Source organism: Arachis stenosperma, chromosome 10 (genome assembly GCF_014773155.1).
Source record: "Arachis stenosperma cultivar V10309 chromosome 10, arast.V10309.gnm1.PFL2, whole genome shotgun sequence".
In the NCBI taxonomy this organism is placed as follows: Eukaryota; Viridiplantae; Streptophyta; class Magnoliopsida; order Fabales; family Fabaceae; genus Arachis; species Arachis stenosperma.
In genome coordinates this window covers 120094117-120116638 of record NC_080386.1, presented here as the reverse complement: position 1 = coordinate 120116638, position 22522 = coordinate 120094117, and the positions used below count along the sequence as shown (strand labels likewise).

The 22522-nt window shown below is 30.8% G+C and overlaps 2 protein-coding genes across 3 annotated transcripts; both read right to left on the bottom strand.

Moving 5' to 3' along the window:
- Positions 1-5349: 5349 nt before the first annotated feature.
- On the bottom strand, positions 5350-5862 carry LOC130957579 (probable calcium-binding protein CML15). Its single transcript, XM_057884424.1, has one exon. It carries the CDS (start codon positions 5860-5862, stop codon positions 5350-5352), a length of 513 nt encoding a protein of 170 aa, XP_057740407.1.
- A 4426-nt stretch (positions 5863-10288) lies between these two features.
- Positions 10289-16940, bottom strand: LOC130955551 (putative phospholipid-transporting ATPase 9). 2 transcript variants are annotated; one of them, XM_057882441.1, is made up of 12 exons: positions 16623-16940; positions 15980-16343; positions 14281-15614; positions 14075-14185; positions 13695-13971; positions 13329-13417; positions 13116-13224; positions 12616-12825; positions 12365-12490; positions 12152-12250; positions 11758-11949; positions 10289-11151 (listed from the first exon to the last, which is right to left on the bottom strand). In XM_057882441.1, exons 1-12 carry the CDS (start codon positions 16628-16630, stop codon positions 10522-10524), a joined length of 3549 nt encoding a protein of 1182 aa, XP_057738424.1. In that variant the 5' UTR covers positions 16631-16940; the 3' UTR covers positions 10289-10521. The 2 variants fall into 2 exon arrangements, with proteins under 2 accessions (XP_057738424.1, XP_057738423.1); XM_057882440.1 differs by lacking the exon at positions 16623-16940 and having other exon boundaries at positions 15980-16585.
- Positions 16941-22522: the final 5582 nt, after the last annotated feature.

Sequence of the window (22522 nt, the reverse complement as noted above, 5' to 3'; positions counted from 1 at the left end):
GTTTTAGAAGATAGTATGGTCATTAAAATTTTACTAACTGATATAAGTTTAAAGATATCATGGTCATTATTTTGCCTTTTTTTTTCTGCACTTTTCATTTTATGCTCCCTACAATAATTATGGATGGTTTCAATAAAATAGTATGTTGCTTCATGTTTTGATTTGAATATTTTGCATTGTTAGGTGTTAAAAGGTAAAGTGATTTGCATGATGAAAAATATGGTACAAGAAAAAATTCATGGAAATATATTGCAATTTTATTGGTAAATGTTGTACATGTCAAAATTGACTATTTGAAGTTGGTATTAGATAACAAGAATATAAATGAATGGATAAAGTCATAAAAGCCAAGGAACATATAAACTGGGAGGTGCGATTTTTGAAAAACAATAATTAGCCTTAGATACATGATTTAATAAGAAAAATGACATGAGTTGGATGCTACAAGAACGTGATTTAATAAAGAAAATAAGATGATGTCGAATAATAAAGAAAAGCACATCTCGAACAAAACGAGACACTTAAATGTTAATAATTTTAGAGATAAAATGGTCAGGGATGTTAGATTTTTCTTTGCTTAATTCATTTGAATACTACATCCTAAATAATAGTTGGAAGACTTATTTTTCTAATATATTTTTGAGATATAGATTGATCATTTTATTATTAAAAATTAAAAAATGAATAGATAATTTACATTACTATAAAATTTATTCTTTTTGTATTTAATAATAGAGTTCAAGTTATATAAATTTTGAAACTAAATGGTTGGAGTTTAAAGCAAAAACAACTTAACTGAAAATGATATAAGTCTTAGTATTTTTTTATTTTTAATAGTTTATGAAATTACGTAAATTAAATTATTATAAAAAATAATTTATGTATTATAAAAATTAATTATTATATATATTAGTTAATAGTTTTTTATTATTTAAGTTATCTTTAAGTTTTAATTAACATATATATATATATATAATATTTTATTATTATTTTTGTTCCATCCCGTGCAACGCACGGGTCGATGCACTAGTTTTTAGTATAAAAATCTTTGCATCACGAGACTAATAATAGGATCAAATTTAGAGATAGGAACTGTTCATACTTTATACCCTATCCTAACATATAAGCCAAGCCTAATAAAATTAAGAGGTCCAATTAAAAGGAATGGCCTCATCCACCTATCCAGCTTTTTAGAAGAAGTCAGAACAATTTAATACAGGTAGCTCATACTTAACTAAATGAGTAATCACCTTTTAGAATTTTTCACCTACTTTTAAAAAGGAAATTTCAACAATTCTAAAATAAAGGGACGATTATTTATCATAAAAAATAGAACTACCTCAAACGGTAGTTATTAACTCATCTCCTATAAATACTCTGCTTAATCTCTTACTAACTTAAGCAGTAGAGTGTTTTGCAAGTACCATCCTCCACCTATTTAAACACATACGTACAACTTGGATGGCAGCTCTTAAGTGTGAACAAGTCGGAGATCACTATCCTTCAACATTTGAACCTTCCGTTTGAATCCAATCATCTGATTTCAGATAAACTCCTAAACAAAAACACTAAATTTTTTTTCATAAAATCTATAATCCAGAGAAAATGAAATAAGATTCATAGTTTGTTGGATAGTGATGGATTTCAATTGGCTTGGAGACATGTCTATATTAGAGTTACTTATATCCATTAATTTAGATTAAATAGTGTTTAATTCTAAATTATAGTTTAGCATATGTAAAAGATATTAAATAAAATTAAACTCTGAAAATTTATTCTTATTATAATTATGTTAGATTTATTTTAAAATGAGCCGTTAAATTAATTATTCGTATAAAATATATATTAAAATATAATACATATTAAAAATAATTTAAATAATATCTATAAAATGACTGATTTTTTTAATGTACATAATATTTTTGTTTTTGCTAACCATGAAAATTTTGTTACTATCTTTTTATGAAATATTTGAAATGATAACTAAATTATAGTAGCTTTTTTTTAATATTTTTTTATATATATTTAATCAAAAAATTGAAAAGTAAATGGTCAAATTAATCATTAAAAAATTATCCGTTCTTTAAATTTAGAGTATATACCCATTTTGGTCCTCAAAAAATTTTAGACTAAACACTTTAGTCCCCAACTAAAATTAATTACTCGATTGATCCCTAACAATTAACTCCGTCAGTCACTTAGGTCCTTTACTCCGTTAATTCTAACGGAGGACAAAATAGTCCATGACAACTCTAACAGGGGACAAAATGGTTCCAGATCTCCTCTGTTCGGAAACGATACTGTTATTTCCCAATTTTCATCATATCTCGCATAACACTAACAGTCTAACACTGTAACTTCAAACTACACAATACACACTCTATAAATTTAATGTTCACAAGAAAAAAAAATCCTTAACTTGTTCTCAACTAATTCATACTCAGGAAACTAATGCCTATGTCTCTCAACTAGTTGTCATCTTCGATGGATCCCATGAATCTAGACAACAAGTTTGATTTGTTAAGACTCATTGTCGTCGTTGTCATCTCCCTCCTCCTCTGCCATAACATCTCCATGACCATATTGTCCACCACTCCGATCGCTTCTTTCACCTTTTTCTCTGAACCAATGTTCAGTAATCGCTTTAGTTTTCATATGAGCGGCAACGACGACATTGCTCGTTGTAATAGCTTGGATGCGAGGTTGAAGCCGTCTGCCAACTTGGACTTTGAGAAAGAAGGAATGAAGCACTCGATGTCTATTTCAAATGAAAATTTGCATATGATGTCGAAGGAGAATCTTCTCATGATGTCCTAATGTCTAACAATCTATATTGCTTGCTGGAGAGTGCAAAAAGGCGTGTCCTTGGAGTAGTTGTGAAACTTGGTCTTAAGGATGTCGTGGACGTTGTCGGGGTCGGAGGTGATGTTATCAAAGACGTGGAAGTGGATACTTTTGGTGGGTCAAGTGCAGAGGAGGTGGATGTACCAGTCACAAAGATTTAAGAAGTATGTGGTTCATGACATGTTGAGGGTGCGATACGTGTGACAATTACACTATGGCTTAATCTTGGAGTTAAAGAGGAGGAAGGAAAAGATGGAAAAGAAGACTGTGAAGGTGAAGAAGGAGAGTATAAATGTTAGGGTTATGCGAGATATGATAAAAATTAGAAAAGAACAGTGTCGTTTTCGAATAAAGGGGTCAGAGATCATTTTGTCACTTGTTAGAGTTGTCAGGGGTCATTTTGTCCCATATTAGAGTTTTCAGGGACCATTTTGTCTTCCGTTAGAGTTGACGGAGCTAAGGACCTAAGTGACTAACGGAATTAATTGTTAGGGACCAATCGAGTAATTAATTTTAGTTAGGGACTAAAATGTCTGATTTGAAATTCTTTGAGGACCAAAATGGATATATACTCTTAAATTTATCTTAAAAAAATTTTTTTAATTAAATTTATCTTTCAAAATTTTAAGTTAATCATATTATTGGTATTTCTGTCACTTTTGTTGCTAACCGTGTCAAAATTTGCTGATATGACATATTAAGTGATACCACAACACATATTTAGTAGTTCTAATTTGCGGCTAACATGATAAATTTATGAAATTAGATCAAATTAACTCCAAAAATTTCCAATGTCTCAAGATTCTGCCTTAATTAAACTGATTTGATTTATTTTATAAATTTATCATATTACTTAACGTATAATATTAGCAAACTTTAACATCATTAACAATGAAAATGATGAAAGAACCAACTTGATTATCTTAAAAATTTTTAAAGACAGATTTAATTAAAAAAATTAAATTAATTTTGAAAACGAATAATTTGTCAAGATAGAATATTACTATTTACTCAAAAACCAAAATAAAGTTTGTTTTCTTAAAAAAATGTCAAGTCTTGATGATAATCACTGCAAAAAAGAATAATATTGAACTAACTGCATTTATCTTACGCCGTCTCTCAATTTTGCTCCCACTTACTCGAAAAAATCGAAAAAACTGCATTCGCCTTGATTTCTATATTCAAATTCTTCTCTAAAAATGAAACATGCCACATGTAAATCCTAGATTGGTTGTACAATCTTAACCATCTTAGCCACCTAAAAAATAGTGCGACCAGAAACACCACCATATTATAATAAAAAATATTTTCTTTAACTTTTAGTCTTTAATTAATTTAAATACCACTTTTACGTATTAATTATTTTAAAAATAAAAAAATTATTTATTTTTTATTTTTTTTATAAAGACTAAATATAAAATCATATTTAAAAGATACTTAATTACACCGTATTATAATTGCTCGAAAAGATTATTTTTGCAATTCATGAAGCCAGCCAAGTCTTGCTTCTCTTCTCCAGAAAGTGCAAAATTGGAGAACAAGGTCATAATTTGATAAGCTGGTGCAAAGTTGGAACTGGTTCTGGAATAAATAGAGTATTTGTTGGCTTATGAGCCTCACTTGCAAGCTGGAACTGGTTTTAGAGCACAACTTCCTCAAGAATTTATAGTGAGCGAGAAAAGTTTAATCCAGAATAGTGCAGAAAAATGGCTATGATTATATTTTCAATTAATTTTGGGTTGAATTAATTAAGTTTAATTTACCTACTATATTATGCTGCAAAGTTTATATATGTAATTGCATTTGTTAGTTGGGTTCTTTCTAGATGTTTTTTTATTCTAGATGTGAAGAGAATGTATTAGCTCCACTTCAATTTATAACAATATGCTCATGATGCTACCTTTTTGAAATATTTGACATGCATCTAATAATCCCTCCATGTTTATCTAAATGTTAGATTTAACTTCGTTGCATCACAGGCAAAATGTTTCTTTCTAGTATATGCCTGATCATTCACATTTCTTTCTAGAACATGCATGATCATCCAATATAACGCAAAATAGCTAGATATTTAGTTAAATATATTAAATAATTTACAATCCACACCTTAATGTAAATAGATAATTTTAGTAGTCATTTATGTTACATTAGGTAAAATCTCAATGGAGAAACACAAAAGAAAAGTAATAATAATACATCTTTAAAATCCTTCAAACACATTCTCCTAACACTAAATTAAACAAAGTAATAAAACACAGATAAAATCAATATTATTTTTGAATATTGAAAAAAAAACTGTGTTTTAATACTCTATTTAATAATCAAGAAAACATTAAGAAGATTTCGAAGGTGACAATTCACGACTAGTTATTTTTATATGAAGTTGGTAATTAATAATCGTTAGATTACAATTTAGCTAAATATGTTAAATTATTTAACCTTTTTTTTAAATACCAACTTCATATGAAGACAACTGTATGTAAATTTGTACAGAATTCGAATAATTTACTCGTCTCCGGACAACAACAATGCAAGACCCAACAATCCAGATTTTGACCTAATCATAACAGAAGCAAATTCATTGAAACAAATGGCACCGTCTCCGTCGTCTCTGGCCGCCGTGATCATCTCCCTGAGCTCCCCATACGTGAGTGGCTGCCCTATCTTTGCCATCGCCGTCGCCAGCTCCAGCGCCGATATGTATCCATCGCTGTCATGATCAAATGAATTGAAGACAGTTAGGAGCAATGCATGATGATCTCTTAACAAATAATCTTCGTCTTCGTTCTTCAGATCTGGCAAGATTGCTGAAGCTAACTCATCAAATTCGACATAGCCGTTGCCGTTAACATCCATGTTTGTCCACAACAAGTGGATCTGGTTCCCCATGGGATTGATCCCTAGAGAACGCAAGAGCGCGGCAAGTTCTAGAATCGTTAAGCTACCGTCGTTGTCCATGTCGAATCTTGAAAAGATTTCACGTAAACAACCGAGTTGATCATCGTATTCTGATGCCATTTTTGGTTATGACGATGATTTCAATTTCCTTGAAGCGATTATTCTATCAAGGAAATAGATTCAATCTTATGTATGTATACACCACATCATGATATAGATTCATGAAATGAAAATTGATGGCATTGGGTTAGGGTTTGAATGAAAAAAAGTGAGTGTCCTCACTTTTAATCACCCAAATACTACCCACCATAATTTTCAATGAAGATTTTGTTTGTATATATAATTCTTTTTCCAGAGAATTGTTTTGAATTCTATTTTTGTCGTGGTATCAAAGTCATAGGCTAATATGGAAGAACAGAAAGCGCGTTTTTGACTTGCCTTTTTGATTAGGGGTGTAGGGCTACATTTGGTTTATGGTAAGGATTCTTATGCGTAATCAACTTGAATTGGTGTCTTATTTGTTCGTTAAAATAAATATTTAAAATTCGACGTCTTATATATATATAGTGATCTATTACATAGCATCAAATCTTTAAATAAACCTTTAAATAGAGTTTGAATTTATAAAAAATTAATTATTAATCTATCACATTTAAGAATATTATGAGCAACAACAAAAAATATTTATACATAAAAATTAATTTGATAATTGATTTTTAATTTTAAATGTTACAAAATATTTTTTATAAATAATTTATTGTATATTAATCCACTAATATCAATAAGGGTTAAGTACAATTTTGATCTCTAAATTATAGGTTAAAATTTTTTTCATTCTAAACCTTTTTTTGCATACAAAATCATTCCTAAAATTTAACTTAATTTTAAAATTATTATTTTTATTTAAATTTTAAAATTTTAGACAAAATTACTCCTAACAAAAAATTATAAAATAAAAAAAAAAGAGAAAGAGAACGAACATTGAAAAAAAGAAAGAGAACCACCGGAGAGGGAAAAAGAAGAAAGAGGAAGAGGAAGGTGGCGACAATGCTGGCGAGAGAGGACGGACGTCACATGCCACGTCGCTATTTCTGCTCTTGCGCCAGTGATCGACATCGACACTAGCAGATCGGCGAGGGAGGATGTCCGCCATGTCGCCGCTTCTGATCCTTCGCTCCTCGCTTGCTCGCCGATTGCCGCTGCTCCTTGCTGCTCGCTGCTATTCCTCATCGCTCACCATTGTTCCTTGTCGCTCGCCACTATTTTGCGTCCTCGTTGCTGGTCTTCTCTAGAGTTTCAATTCTACTTTTGATTTGTTGATTTTGTTAATTACATTGTTGATTCTTTTGCTTCTGTTTCTTTTGTTAATTACATTGTTGATTTTGTTAATCACATTGTTTTTATTTTTATTTCATTGTTGTTGATTCTGATTCTATTGTTCTTTTGCTTTTGTTTCTTCTCTGCTTTTAATTCTGATTCCATTCGTTATTGATTCTTCTGCTTCTGTTTCTATCTTTGTTGTTGTTCTTCGAAGTTGAGAGAGATGGTGATGATTTCTTTTTTTTTTCTTCTGCTGTTGTTGCTGTTAGTTGAAATGAATCGTGTTTGATTCTTTGATATTTAAAATACAAATTTGTTTTTTCACTTTTGTTTCTATTTTTATTTCTAATTCTATTTTTATGTTTATTACATTACTTTTGTTTTTTATTTTATTGTTATTGCTGATGCCGTGACGAAGAAGAAAAAAAAAGAAGAAGAGATACTGCTGTGATGAAAAAGAAAAAAAATAGAAACTGAATATTTTGGTAAAGAAAGTGAAGAATATTTTAGTTCGAATGATAATTTTAAAACTAAATTAAACCTTAGAAATAAATTTAAATAAAAAAAAAGTTAAAGACAAAATAAGATTTTTTTAATCTTTACCTTCAAAATTAAAATCATACTTAATCCTAATAATAATAATGATAGTAATAATAATAGAAACTTTGTCACTAGAAGAACCAATAGGATAGGATGAATTTTAATTCATTGGGATACATAGTACATACTGCAAGCAATAAAACTTCAAGATAGAATACTTTATGTTAAATTGTTAATTACCAAACCTTTTTCTTTCCCTTGATTAAGAAAAGAATGGTGCATAACATATAGCTAAAATTTTTACATATATTTAAAATTCTGAAATGATGCCAAAAAAATGAGAATCTCACAACAAAAATAAGGTGCATATATGACGAAATTTGGCTTATAGTTAAAAAAAAAAAAAAAAAAAAGAAGCCGTTGCAGGTATAGGCATAGAAAGTTAGAAACCAAGGAATGATGTCATCATTTGGTTCCAAAAGACCAAAACTAAAAACATTAATTAGTTATAATAAAATTTGCAACAAATAAGTCAGGTCTTGGAGTGAAAATAATGTAACAAACAAAGCCAAATTTCTTTTTTTTAGTATTTATTTGAGTGTCATTAAATTATTTAAATTTTTTTATTTTTTAATGTGTTTGATAAAATTTTAATAATAAAAATAAAAATATTAAAAATAAAATATGTTTTAAAAGTTATAAATTATATCTTTTTAATTTAAAAAATATTTTTAATATAATAAATAAATAAATAAATATTTTTATATTATTATATTCAAACATAATTATTAAATAAAAAGATATTTTTATATGAAATATTTAAACACAAAATTATTTTTATTATTTTTTAATTTTTAAAAATATATCACTTAAAATAAATCTTTTCGTAAGCCGTTAAAACTTAAAAGAGGGGTTTTGCATTGCATGGATAAAAAATGAGAAAATTTATAAGACCATTAAAATTTTTAATAATAGCTAATTGATGATTACAAATTACAAAATTTGTTAATCTTTTAATATTCTTCTAAAAAATAATAATGTGATCTATCTATCTAACATGTCATGAGAAGTTCACAAGGTTCAAGAAGAATAATAAGAACTAAACCAGTTACGTGACATCTTTAAGACATTTGATGACATGGACAATGATAACAGCTTAAGAATGAATATTCCATTTGACTCTTGATAATTATTTCGAACGGATTACGAGACTTTAAAAAAAATACTCAACTCAGTCTCTGATATTTTTTTTGAAACTGATGAACTTCTGTTGGCACAAGAGTTAATTAATCTCATAAAAATAAAGCTCACCAGTCGAATTAGATTTTGTTGTTAAGGACCTTGTTATCTTTCGAAATAATTATCAGGGGCCGTCTAAAATTTTTTTCTGCAGCTTAATGGCGATCCTAGAGCTCGCCATGCTCTTGAGGGGATCAACATTGATGCAAACGGCAACCACCGTGAGTATGTATCGGCCGTAGAGCTGGCCTCGGCCGCGCCATGGCGAAGATGGGACAGCCTCTTAGCTATGGAGATGGTGTGATTAGCTTCCTTGAGTTGAGTAGGTCTAAATCTGGATTATTAGCTTTATTAGTGATCATAATAATGCTTTATCATGAAAATCTTAGCTTTCTAGATATGACAATTACTCACATATATTCTTTTTTAAATTAAAGAGTAAATTACATGCTTTGATGCATTATATTGTATAGTAAATTTGTTTTATACATCTTCAATATATGAAATAATTATTAATGTACAATTGTATTACAAATACAAAAAAATAGTTATCAAATAAATCACTAATATAAAATATATATTGAAAATAAGTATATAATTGATTTAATGACTAATTTTTGTGTACACATATTATTTTTGATCAATTATACATTTAACTAATTTAACACAGAATAAAATTAAATTTTATATCAAATGTACTCTAGAATTACACAAATATTTCTTAAATTTTAATTTAAACATATATTATATTAAAACATATATAATGGAGATTTATTTCATGTGTTGAATGCGCGTGTAATTATATTTATTATAATAATATTTGAGAAAAGAAAATTTATCCTCTAAATTTTGAAGATTATCGGAGTAATTACCTCTTTTTAATGACTAAATGAAGTAAAAATTACTTTTTTAGAACATTTTAAAGACAAATATTAGGGATTATTAGAATTTATTATTTTTGGTCATCGCTTAGCTATTAATTCAATATTTTTAGTCTAGTTCTTTGGTCTAGTAAGCAGTAATCCAATAATATACTTTATCTTATATTTTTAAATATTAATGATTAAATAATAATAAAAAATAATAAATTCTGATGTCCCTAATATTTCTCAATTTTAAAATTTAATTGCATATTCCTTTTGCTTCATTTAGTGCCCAGAGGAATGTTTAGGAAGATTTTTAAGATGTTATATTATTACTTTTTTTTAATTCCTTTATCATTTTTTCCATTATTTTAATTATCTTTGGGTCAACGAAATAATCTATTTATATTGGGATGTGTATATTTAGTGGTTTGATAGGAATATTTTGTATTAATCTGAATTTGGAGGAGGATCTTATTGTATGGGAAAGAAATTAACTTATGAAAATGAAAATTCAAAGTGTTAACTAAACAATGTCTTGATCAAAAATTTTTTTTTGGACTATTTAATTACTTAATTAGTGCGCAAAAAAGGTATCCTAATAAGATCTTTGATGGACCCAAAATTCCTCTTTCATTTTCTGAAGAGAAACCCAGACAGTGGTTTCTTAAGGATAACCCTTGAGATTTCTTGTAACCCAAGGAAGACCAATGTCTACCTCAAATATGTACACTACATAGATTGTTATTACATTCATTTTGTTCCTACTAAAGAATCTTTCATACAACAAAACAAAAAGAATTATACCTTGTTCTTCTCATACTTGAAGACGTTTCGAGGCTTCAAGCCGTTGGGACGCCTGGAAACGGGCGGTGAAGCCAACTGTCGTGTGTCTTATCGACCTCTGCCGGACAATATTAACGTATTCGGGGTCAGTTGCTTGGCCATCACTCCTTATCCACTGTATCATCTGATGGAACATAGGGAAGAACCGCATTTGGATCGACGCGTAGACGAAATAAGGAAGGAGCGAAGCGAGGAGAACAAGAAGAGTGATGAGCCAGTAAGATGGTGCTGGAGCACAAGCCTCAACAAAGACCTTATATGCAGTGGTTGAAAGAGTAGGATCCATGGCACCATATGCTAAGAGGAATAAATACCACAAAAGAATGCCACCCCAAATGAAAATGTGTTGAATGTAGGTGAAGTAATTTATGGATAATGCCATTTGGCAATTAACAACCCAAACTACACAAGTGTACATTGTGGCTCCAAGTTCTTCGAGCCCGGCGACTTCACCACCTTTTCGGAATGCCTGATACTCGATTGCCTTGACGCAGAAGAAGAATATCAGTGTAGCGTTTAGGACTCCGTTGAAGGCCCAGCCGAGGATTCGTTTCCAGCTAAACAGGACGTTTTGTACACCTTCTTGATATAGCAGTGGGAACTGGAAAAATGAGAGCAAAATGATGTCATGAGAAGCAAGCAAAGCAGAGTAATTTAACCTTTTAATCAAACAGTTTCATGACAATCACTATGGTCGCATTTGTTTACAGACACAAGACACTGACATTATATTTTTCATCATATTTTTCTTCCTAAATTTTGTGTGAGGAAGGAAATCAGGTAAATTGAACTTTTTATAATTTGTTCTATCTTATATTTAGTTTATCATCAAACAAAATACAAAAATTACTAATTTTTGTGTCTCTGTCCTTTGTGTCATGTTTTCACTGTCCTATCTTGTTCTGTTTTCAAAAGCAAACGCAGCTTCTAGTTTAAAAGTTTGTAACCAAGCTTCTATAATAGAAAAATTTCCAAACAGATTCTTATAGTTTTAACATTTCGAATCAAGTTCCTACCCCAAGTACTTCTAGTTGAAAAGTGTTTTTAACTTGATTTAAAATGTTTGAACTTTGGAGACTTGATTGAAATTTTCTTTACCATACTAGGAATATGATTACTACTTTTTTAAACTATAGGACCTAATCGAAAATTGAATGCTATAAGAGCCCCTTCAAAGTAATTAAACCTAATCAAAACAGATAGATACCTTGAGGCATAATTTGGCAGAGACATCTTGATCAAATACTCCCAAGGCAATAACAGGAAGAGAAGTGAAGAACACATTATATAATGACAGGAACCAATCATTGTATGCAGCTTCGCCCGAGAACGAGGCATAGATCTCATAGAAGAAAAGTGTGAGGCCAAAGGCAATGTTCTTGTAAAAAAAGTAGCAGATCTGTCAAATAATAATAAAAGATGTCAAGAACCAATTATATAGTTTTCTTAATTGTAGTAGCTTAGTAGCAGTAACCAAAGAAGCAGAATAACAGGTTTCAACTTCAATAATTCTTGCAATATAGACCCTATAGTTTAAAGCATGAATATAAATAGAGAAGCATAAGCTTTAGATGTGTGACTTTTAAAGATAACATTGCTACCATTGATGAGATTCTTCTGTAACACCAATGTCCATGCACTAGAAGTAAGCGCTCTAGAAACCGGAACTGTGCAATCGCAATATCACTTGACATAACTGCCTGAAGATTTTGGTGTGGAAAAAGAAAAGTAGGAAGTCAAGATACAAAATAGTCATGACAATAAGAAGAACAATTTAAGGTTGTGTAGGAAAAAAAGAAACGTTGCTGTTTTACCTGCATTCCTTCGACACCACTGATACCGATCCCAATATCTGCTTCTTGGAGCATTCCAACATCATTTGCCCCATCACCAATTGCTAGAGTTGTACTACCAATTTTAGTCTTAACTAGTCTAGTTACCTGAAATTTTACATTAATATGACTTCACAAACTGAATTGTATCTAGATACATTATTGTTTCATGAATGTATCCAATTAAATAAGAGGAAAACACTCTTGTGATTCAAGTAACAAGAAAAACTTACAAGTGCTTTCTGTTTAGGAGATGACCGGCAGCATATAACCGATGCACAGCCGATGGCGAGTTCCAGAAACAAGTCCATAACATCATCATCTAGAGCGTGTGTGAGTGACTTCCCGTCGATGATCAGAGCAATGGCCTCGGAGTTTTCATTAGATGAAGAAAGTAATGCCTCTCCTTCCCTTAATTGTCGAAGAACGATTTCCTTGATTGCCTGAAGAATCAGTAATATTAAGCTTCATTCAGTCAAATGACCACACATCTTATATAGTATTATACCCAAAGTTCAATGTGTAAAATACCACAAGATTACATGGTGTTATGCTATATCAATACTTGAAATGAAAATCTTTTCAAGCATGTTTTTGAATCTGAAATGCATGATATAGAATTGCATGTTCTGTTTTTAAGTTAAGGCTTTTCCATTTTTCTGTTATCATCTAAAGGATATACAAATATATTTCCACTCATGCTAGTAAGGACAAACAGTTAGTTAAGGTTTACCGCGTCCGCAGCAGATTTGTCCTCCGCTTTCTCCAACGATTTGGCCTCTGGAGTGTCCGAGCTAATTATGATTTGCTTCATTCCTTGTCTAAGTAAACTACAAGCATACCTGAAGAAGAGACATCATAGTATTATGACATAAGCAGAGGATTGTGTTAGGCCCTCGACAACCAACATAAAAGTTTGTCGAATCTTCATGACTATGAGTATTACCCGATGTTGATTGCTGTCTCCATTTTGTCACCAGTTAAAACCCATAGCTTAATGCCTGCCTGTGCTAGCTTGTCAATGCATTCAGGAACCTAGATTTCACAAACAAGTTTATAAGAACACAAAATAAAGAACTGTAACTGTTACAAGTTCTTATCATAGAATAAGACATGACAAAATCATATAAATAATAGACACAGTAGCCCTGGTGATTGAGAAATAGTAGATTCTCATAAATAATCAAATTTTATAGATTTTAGTTGTTAGAACCACTTTTTTCTAGAAGCAACACACTGTTTCAATTTAGTGCTGAAAAATAAGTGTAGGCCCTTTCATCTAGTTTTAGAAAACAGTATTTGATTTGCATACCCCATTTTGAAGTTTGTCTTCAACTGCAGTGGCACCAAGAAGAATCAAATCCTTCTCAATCTTTTCGGATACTTCCTCTATTATCTGCTCTCGATCCGCACTCACCAAGTTCTTGGCTTCTATGAATTCTTTATTAAATTGATTGTATTCTTCCTCATCGAGTTCACGATATGCAAGTATCAAGGTCCTTAAACCAGCATCAGCATATTCATTAATGTGCTGCTTAGTCTTCTCTTCAAACTCCCTTCTGTTCTTTGCAAGTCGTTCGAACATGACACTGATCACAAAAGCCACAAAGAAAATCAGATTCATATTTTGAATTAACATCTTAAAACCAAATGAAAATGATAGTATCTAAAGCAATGAACAAGATTTCGAACCTGTCAGCGCCTTTGCTAAGTAGTAGTAGTTTACCCTCCTCATCTCTCACTATGACTGACATCCTCTTTCTTGCACTAGTAAACTCTAATATATTCAAAAGTTGGTAGTTCCTGTCACAGGTGAAAAGACAAAACTCATATTTCAAGTTTCAGAAACATGTAAGAAAGAAAAATCAGACTTTCACATACAAGTTCAAGAACATTACCTTTCAGTAATCTTGCCTGATATGGAATTGAGCTCGCGCAGCATAATACTTGACTGTGTCCTTTCATAAAACTCAAATCCAAGTTCTCTAGCAGCTATAACAAAAGCTGCCTCATCTGGTGACTCGGCTTCATACGAAACTTTACCGGTTTCTTCATCAACTTCAGGTATTGCAGTATGGCATACAGCCAACAAGCGCAGGAATTTCTGTATTACATAGGCATGAGGTTCTTTATACCAATTTCCATTCATGATCCTTTCATCCATAAAGTTGAAACCTTTAATTGATGATTTTGCTTCAGAATTTGCAACATTGTCATCTTCAGTCAACTCTAGACCTTTTCTCCTAGCCATAGCTCTCTCCACTTCAGTAACACCCTGTCCATAGGCGACCCCGGCGATAGAACACTTGATAAACTCCATAGAATTGCAGGTCAAAGTTCCTGTTTTATCCGAAAGTATCGTATCGACTTGGCCTAGTTCTTCATTCAAATTTGAGGTTCGAGCATGTGCTGGCTGGTCAGTTTCCTCATAATACATGTTCAAGTCCTGGTTGATGAAAATGCTTTGAAGAACTTTGACAATTTCAATGGAGACATACAAAGAAATTGGAATCAAGTAACTATAAAGCATTAGTGCAGTCAAGAAATGCAGAGTTGCTGCAATTGGTGCTTTCTTTGGATCATAGTAGATCGTAGTATCATCGGGTCTAAGGTACCATCTCTTCATTCTTCCATTTTCTAAGTCTTCCCTTGTTGCAATCCCAAAGAAAATTGAGCCAATAAACGAAATCAAAAACAAGATAAGGAACAAGAAGTAGATTATCTTATCCATTCTTCTCTCAACATTGCTTCTCTTGGAAGGAGGATCTGTCGAATTCTGCATAACTTTTGTATCATGACCTGTAAAAATAACCACACCATAGATAAAATCTGTGTTCCTGAGCTTCGAGTCCCGAAGCAGTAGCTGCTGAGGTGAAAGAGGATACTGTTGATCATCAAGCTCCAGGCTTCCAACAAAAGAGTACAAATTCGCATTTGGGTCTTCACATTTGATGGTAGCACTGAAATTTTGGAAGTTTGAGTCTTCTTGCAACTTTGAAGTTTCTTCCAGTGCTTGTTTCAGTTTAAGATTTGTTTCTCCATCAAGATTCATGGTCTCAACATAACAAATCGCTTCGTCATAGCTCGATGAAAGTAAGATGAGATCAGCAGGAAAAAATTCATCTTTTTCCACTTTTACTATGTCTCCAACTCTCAAATCCCTCCATTTGGAATGATCAAAATCACCTTCTCCATGGTGAACTTTAACTCTTCTGTTGTTCATCTCAACATCCTGATGCAATTACAGGACTAATAATCAACAGTAGCAGACAAAAAACATCCAAATAAGGATTCTGAGAATCTCTTTTAAGATTCATTTCTGTTTCTACAAGTCATGAATTAAGTCACGCCACATAAAATACAAAGACACTGAGATAATTGAAACATTTTTCTTGTACCCCATTCCTTCCCCTAACAAGTTTGCATCTCTCCAATCATGTATGTATTTCTATCCTAAGACAGTCTCCGAATTCGACATTACTAATTAAATTACAAAACAGTTAAAAAATTATGAGCACAAAAGTATCTATACTACAAAACCCTCTCAAGAACATATTCAATTTTCATCATAGAAACCAGAGAAACAAAAATCTTTACCTGCTTGAACCTCCTCCAATCCTCAACAGCCTCTTTCCCCATTGTAGCAGAAACCACAACCACAAGAGGAACAACATTGCTAACAGCCGAATAAGGCGAAACAGGGAAGAAAGACAATATAGCACAAACAAGGAAGTAGAAATTGGCCACCCTTCTAAACTGTTCAAACAATGATTTGGGTAGAAAAGTTGCAAGTGTGTACTTAGTTGTGCTGACATAATTATCACCATAGTTGAGTTCTAAGTTACCACTTCCCTCAGCACCATTGCAATATACTATTCTTGAGAATCCAGGGCCTCCTATGAGTGAATGTTCTTCATTGTCTCTGATTATTGAAGCTTTCCCACAAGAAAATGCATGGATCCTGCTGAAGTGGTGCCTCATTATCTTTGAAGAGGGAAAAAAAAACCACCAAAAAGAGAAAGAAATGAAGTTGAAGTTCAAAACTTGGAAGGTAATTCAGGTTTGTTTGGCTATAATCTAGTAAAAAGTGAAGATCTTTGATAAAATAAAACAAAAACCAGATTTGTAAAGACTTAAGTACTAAACTAAACTACAACCAATGGAATGGAACCAAGTAATTTAAGAAAAGAAGATATTTTTATTATAAAAATTAACTTCTTTTCTTATGACAAAAGTGCACCTGTCCATTAAGGATAGACTCTAACCCAAAAAAAAAAAGGAAATGAAATCATGTGAAGAAATTAAATATGGGAACAGAGCATATATTCTTCTTGGTCACTGATCAGTGTTCCTTTTGTTTTGTTTTGGGCACAGATGGAAACTTGAAAAGGAGGAGAATTTTTCAGCAGAGAAAGAGCAGAAGCATGGTTTGGTGTATGATTTGTATTTGTTTGGTGATTATTGGTATTGAGTTGGAAGCTGAAGATGTTGACTGTAATGTCAGTTTGACTCTTAGCTGAGATGAGAAGAAGGGAGAGAAACACTTCTCAGTTCTTAGTTCAAAGTCTTCCCTTATAAACAGCTTCAATTCTACTACTTCAATAAAACATAAAATTCATAAATATAATTAGTTAGAAAATTATCATTTTTTAATTAATTTTTTTATTTGTCTTACCTATATTTATTATTTTAATAGTTTTTTTTAGATAAACCACCCATTTAAAATGATAAGAGGTTTAGAATTATCCGTTTTTTCTAAATTGACTTTGGTTATAATTATATCTTTCCCAAATTTTTTTTAGTCAAGTATCTAATTTGATGCCAACTACAATAAAATCCACCACTTTATTACCTAGATTCTAGTATCTAGCACTAAATAAACAAAATACACTGTAATCTTATAAAAGGTACCCAAAAAATATATATGATTTTTTGTCTTTAAAGAAATGTATTTATATTTCTATAACCAAATAGATGTTTTAATTACATTACATAGATACTAAAAATCAACTATTATATAAAAATTATTCATATAAAATAAATTGTTTTATTATAATAGAATTGATTATTTTAATAATTAATTATTTATTAAAAACATATGTAAAGTAATATATAAATATATAAATATATAATAATTAATTTAGTATTAAATTTTAGTATTTATAGAATTTTTTTTTCATTATCTCTCTATTTCTATTTTAAAACTAATTTCCACGTGTAACCTAGCCGTTCAAGTTATTATGCTGATTTTCCATTGTTGTTGATTATTAATGGTTTAGGGTTTGGTAAAAAAGTGTAGGAACCCCTTAAATTCAAAATGAATTGTAATTTGTCAATATTTATATCATATGCTTTAAAACCGGAACACTAAAAAAAAGTTTTATTCTAAATTATTGGAAATATTTTTTATTTTTATATATTTCAATATATTAAATACATAAAAAATTTAAAAAGTCTTTGTTATTATATTTTTAAAATATACCTTTAAACATAAGATAACTAAGTCTTTTATATATATATATATATATATCGTTAATTACTTCTTATTTTAATTTTCTATTTCTCTGTAACAATTGAATCGATGATAAGATTTAAATCTACTTGTAAAGCAGAAGAATCTTTAAATCAAATTGTTGCCTTGTTGGCACGGTTCAAGCAACAATTATATCAACACAAGAATGAAGATCCAGATTCTGAATTGAATAAGGACAAGAAATTTAGAGGGGAGTGGAAGAGATTTTTAATTTTTAATTTTTAATTTTTAATTGTCGTAATAATTTTGTGCCGTGCTTATTGGGGGAAAGAATGGATCAATGGAAGATGCTGATTTTATTTCAAAATGGAGTTTGGCAAGAAAAAGATGAAAAAAAGACACTAAAAAAAAAAAAAAAGATAATTGTTAGTTTTTTATTTTTTTGTAAAAAGACAAAAATATTGGTTCTATAACAAAAAATCATGGGACTAACTTTTTATTTAAACAGTACGATTAGACATCTTTTAAATATTATTTTTTATTAAATTTTTAGAGGAGAAAAAAATAATTTTTTATTTTTTAAATAACTGATACATGAAAATAGATATTTAAATAATTAGATAATAATAAACCCTTAAAAAACGGACTAAGAACTGAATTCTAAAAGACAAGTAACATTTTTGTTATCTAAATTAAGGACTAAAAGAAATGCTACCTTATTTTAGTGACAAAACTCTAAAAAATTCTAGTTATCTAGTATTTAAAAAAAAATAGACAAATTTTGTTGTAGCATTATAAGTGTGACCATTAATTTTAATATAGTTGATCTACAATATATAAGCTCCTAGTCCAATAGTATATTTTATAAAAAGTAACTCCAATATTTAACAATATAATTTTAATTAAGTTGACACCAATTCATTTTATTCTCTCTCTCTATATACTTTAAACAAGCCATTTTCATATTAATGTTACCTTTTAATATAACCTAATCTTGTGCATTTCTAAAAAGACTAATTTAATTTGTGGAGAATGATGCAACATTAATTCACATATTCCTTTTCTTTATTTGTAGTTTGGACCACTCTTTCCAGTCAGCAAGAAAACTACTCTCAACGAAATTATTGAAATTTTGCAACCAGCTCTATTAACTTTGCTAAATGCTAATGCTAATGCTAATGTCTCTTTTTAACTTTGAAAAATAAGAGTGCCTCTAACTTTGGGTAAGAACTGTCGTTGGATGCTGACTTGGTAAGCATTTTGGCCAATCATCTTTATTTCATCATATATGTGTGTATTGAAAATTGGAATTCTATAGAGGTTCGAGGTTCCATTATAAAAAGGAAATCACGTATCATATATAGAGAATCAATCCTTAAGATGGAAAAGTAACATGAAAAAGAAAAAGGAAAAAAGACAGATAGGTCCTAATTTTTTAAACTTTTGACATATATTTCTGATAAAATTTAAATACAAAAAAGTCTCTGACTTTAATAAATGAAGGATAATTTAATCCTTCCGTCTATTTGTCTCTCATAGACCTAACGGAATTGGTTGACGTGGCTGAAACGGTGTACAGGTGTCCGTTACGGTGCCACGTTGGAAGGGGAAAAAAGTTCGAAGGACAAATAAGTCCTTGACGTCATTTTACAAATAAAGTTCGAAAGACAAATAGGTTCTTGAGAATTTTTTTTTTCATTATACTTCTATTATGCTTCTATTATGAGAATTTAGTTTATAAAATTAGGCTAATTTTTTTTGTATGGAAAAAATATTGGTGTTTTTGTTGAAAATGGGAGAATGTGGTGTAATTATAAATGGATGAATTTTTTTGTGGGAAGTCAACACGTGGAGGGCGTGGTGAACACGTGGCATCATTCTGGCCAACACGTGGGGGCGTGTTGAACACGTGGCAGCATCTTAGCCAACACGTGGAGGCGTGTTGAATAATTTTCACAATACTATGATACACTTCAAATGTCAATATTCAACCAAAACACCAATTTTCTTTCCATATTAAAAATAATTTCTGATAAAATTATGCTTGTATTTTAAAATCTAGTTAACTTGTTTTATTCTACAATTTAAATTATTTGTATTAAAATTGTAGAAATTAGGCTTGTTATGTTTCTACTCTTTTTCTTAAATTGCATTAGTTTAATTTTAGTACATTTGTGTATTATATTAGAATTTGTTAAATTGCATTAGTTCAGTTTTCATCATACCAGTGGCATTAGTTAGGATCAGTTCATTTATGCATCAAGTTAGCATTAGTTCATTTGTGCATCATTCATGTATTAAGTTAGCATTAGTGCATTTGTGTATTATATTAGAACTAGTATTTTTATGCATAATAACATTATGAGAATATTTTTTTTAAATTATAGTTCACTTTGTTCTAATAGTATAAATTATGCATGACACAAAAGATTTATAAAATCAAACTACTTTTACAAAAAAGTCGTAAGTTGACAAAAGTTTCTGACTAAGAAGACCAAGATATCTGCAGATAAAAAATTAAATAATAAGATTTTTAGTTATTATTTTTATATGAAAAAGTCTAATTTTTTATTAGTAATTAATTTTAACATTCGTTATCTAAAATTTAAAATAATTTAATGTGTATAATTTTACATTTAAAATATTTTAATTGTAAAAAAATATCGAATGACATATTTTGATTTGTCAAATTACTAATATAAAATATAATTATATATAGAGTAAAAATAGTAGAGAGAAATATAAAAATGGAGAGAGGTAGATGAGAGAATTTAGGAAATGAGTTTATTAATTTTGAAAAAAAAAATTTTCAAGGACCTATTTGTCCTTCAAACTTTATTTGTAAAATGACGTCAATGACTTATTTGTCCTTCGAACTTTTTTTTCCTTCCAACGTGGCACTGTAACGGACACCTGGACACCGTTTCAGCCACGTCAGCCAGTTCCGTTAGGTGTATGAGAGGCAAATAAACGGAAGGACTAAATTGTCCTCCGTTTGTTAAACTCAGGAACTTTTTTGTATTTAAATTTTGTCAGGGATGTATTTGTCAAAAGTTTGAAAAGTCAGGGACGTATTTGTCTTTTTCCCAAAGAAAAAAGAATGATTTTATGACAAGAAGGAGAGGATGAGGATTGATTAACGGTGGTTACTTACGTAGCATTATAAGTAGAATTAAATTTTAAAATAGTTTTTGAGATTAGGATCGTGTATTAAGGTTCTGTTTGTTTGCTGTCTTAACCAGCAATGGACAGAGATACAAAAATATAACAGCACATAGACATGAACTTACACGAGATTTTTATCTTGTTTGGCAATATTATACATAACAATACAGTGGTACACACAAATTTATTAAAATAATAAATTTATCCTCACCAATAACACCTCTATATTCACAACCACCACCATTCACAGTCACCATCACTATCTACTACCACCATCACTACTACTATTAGATTTATTAACTTCATCATCATTTACAATGACCAAAAAAATCACTAATAAATTTTTTAATAATCACCATTTATCTAAAAAGAAAAAACAGAAAAGACAGAGACAATAATCACAGTAACAATAACTAAAATTAAAAAAAATCACAGGAGAACGAAAGAGATAAGAAAGACGGTGAGAGAAGGAGCAGAGGAAGGTGCTGCAATTTTCTAGGTCACAAGCGTTAGATGGCAACACTGACTTGCTGTGTCGAAAGGGTTGGACGGTGCTGTGACTCTGTGTCATGAGGGATGGACGGCGAGGACGACAGATCTGTACGAGTGGCGGCAGCGATGTAGAGGCGGCGCAGATCCGAGAAAGGCGACGACTGAAGAGCGCGCGAAAGAGACACAAATTTAAGAACGCAAGAAAGAAGAGTGTAGCGATGGAGAGAAAGAGGATCGTCGGAGGATGGAGGCATGGCGGCGGCGACGGAATCTATGGCAGAAGAGAAGAACTTGGAGAGAGGTAGAAGACTAACGAAGAAGGAAGAGGGAGTAGAGAAAGGAGTTAGAATAGGGTTGAGGTAGGGATAAGGCTGGAATTTTTGAAATTAACTATGGATAAAAGTGGAAAAAATTGTGTCTCATAAGTTGTGTCTCAGCTTTAAGGAGAGACACTGAAAACATATATTCTGTGTGTATCTGTGTACTACCGTGTCCTTCAAAATTCGTGTCTCAGCAAACAAACAGTAGACGCGTACCGCCGTGTCTATGTACCAGTGTCCATGTCTAAGCAAATAAACGCAGCCTAAAATCATTCCTGAGATTTTAATTGCACCAATTATATCCCCTGAAATTGACAAAAGTGCACCAACCCATTTTCCATTAACGACGTGATGACATGGTTTGATGACGTAGGTTGTTAGTGACACGTGTCACTCCATGGTCTGGCCACGTATAATGGTATGATGATGTGTTGACTGGTGACACGTGGCATGCTGATGTAGATGGTTGTGCCACGTGTCACAATGCTATTTGGCCACATGTTCATTTGTGCCACGTGTCGCAAAAGTATTTGTTCACGTGTCATCTATTATATCATCATTGTATATGCATCAAATTAGTCTCCCACTTTGCAGTAAATGACTAATTTTAGTTCCTGAAATTGAATCTCGTGCACCAAACAAGTCCATTCACTAGTTTGAATTTGATTTTATATAATGGATTATGTTTCG

Coding starts and splice junctions, on each gene's coding strand:
- LOC130957579 (XM_057884424.1), bottom strand. CDS start 5,862: ATGGCATCAGAATACGATGATCAACTCGGTTGTTTACGTGAAATCTTT.
- LOC130955551 (XM_057882440.1), bottom strand. CDS start 16,363: ATGAGGCACCACTTCAGCAGGATCCATGCATTTTCTTGTGGGAAAGCT. Junction 12,251..12,364: donor GTGGTGTCGAAGGAATGCAG/GTAAAACAGCAA, acceptor CAAAATCTTCAG/GCAGTTATGTCAAGTGATAT. Junction 11,152..11,757: donor CTGCCAAATTATGCCTCAAG/GTATCTATCTGT, acceptor TCATTTTTCCAG/TTCCCACTGCTATATCAAGA.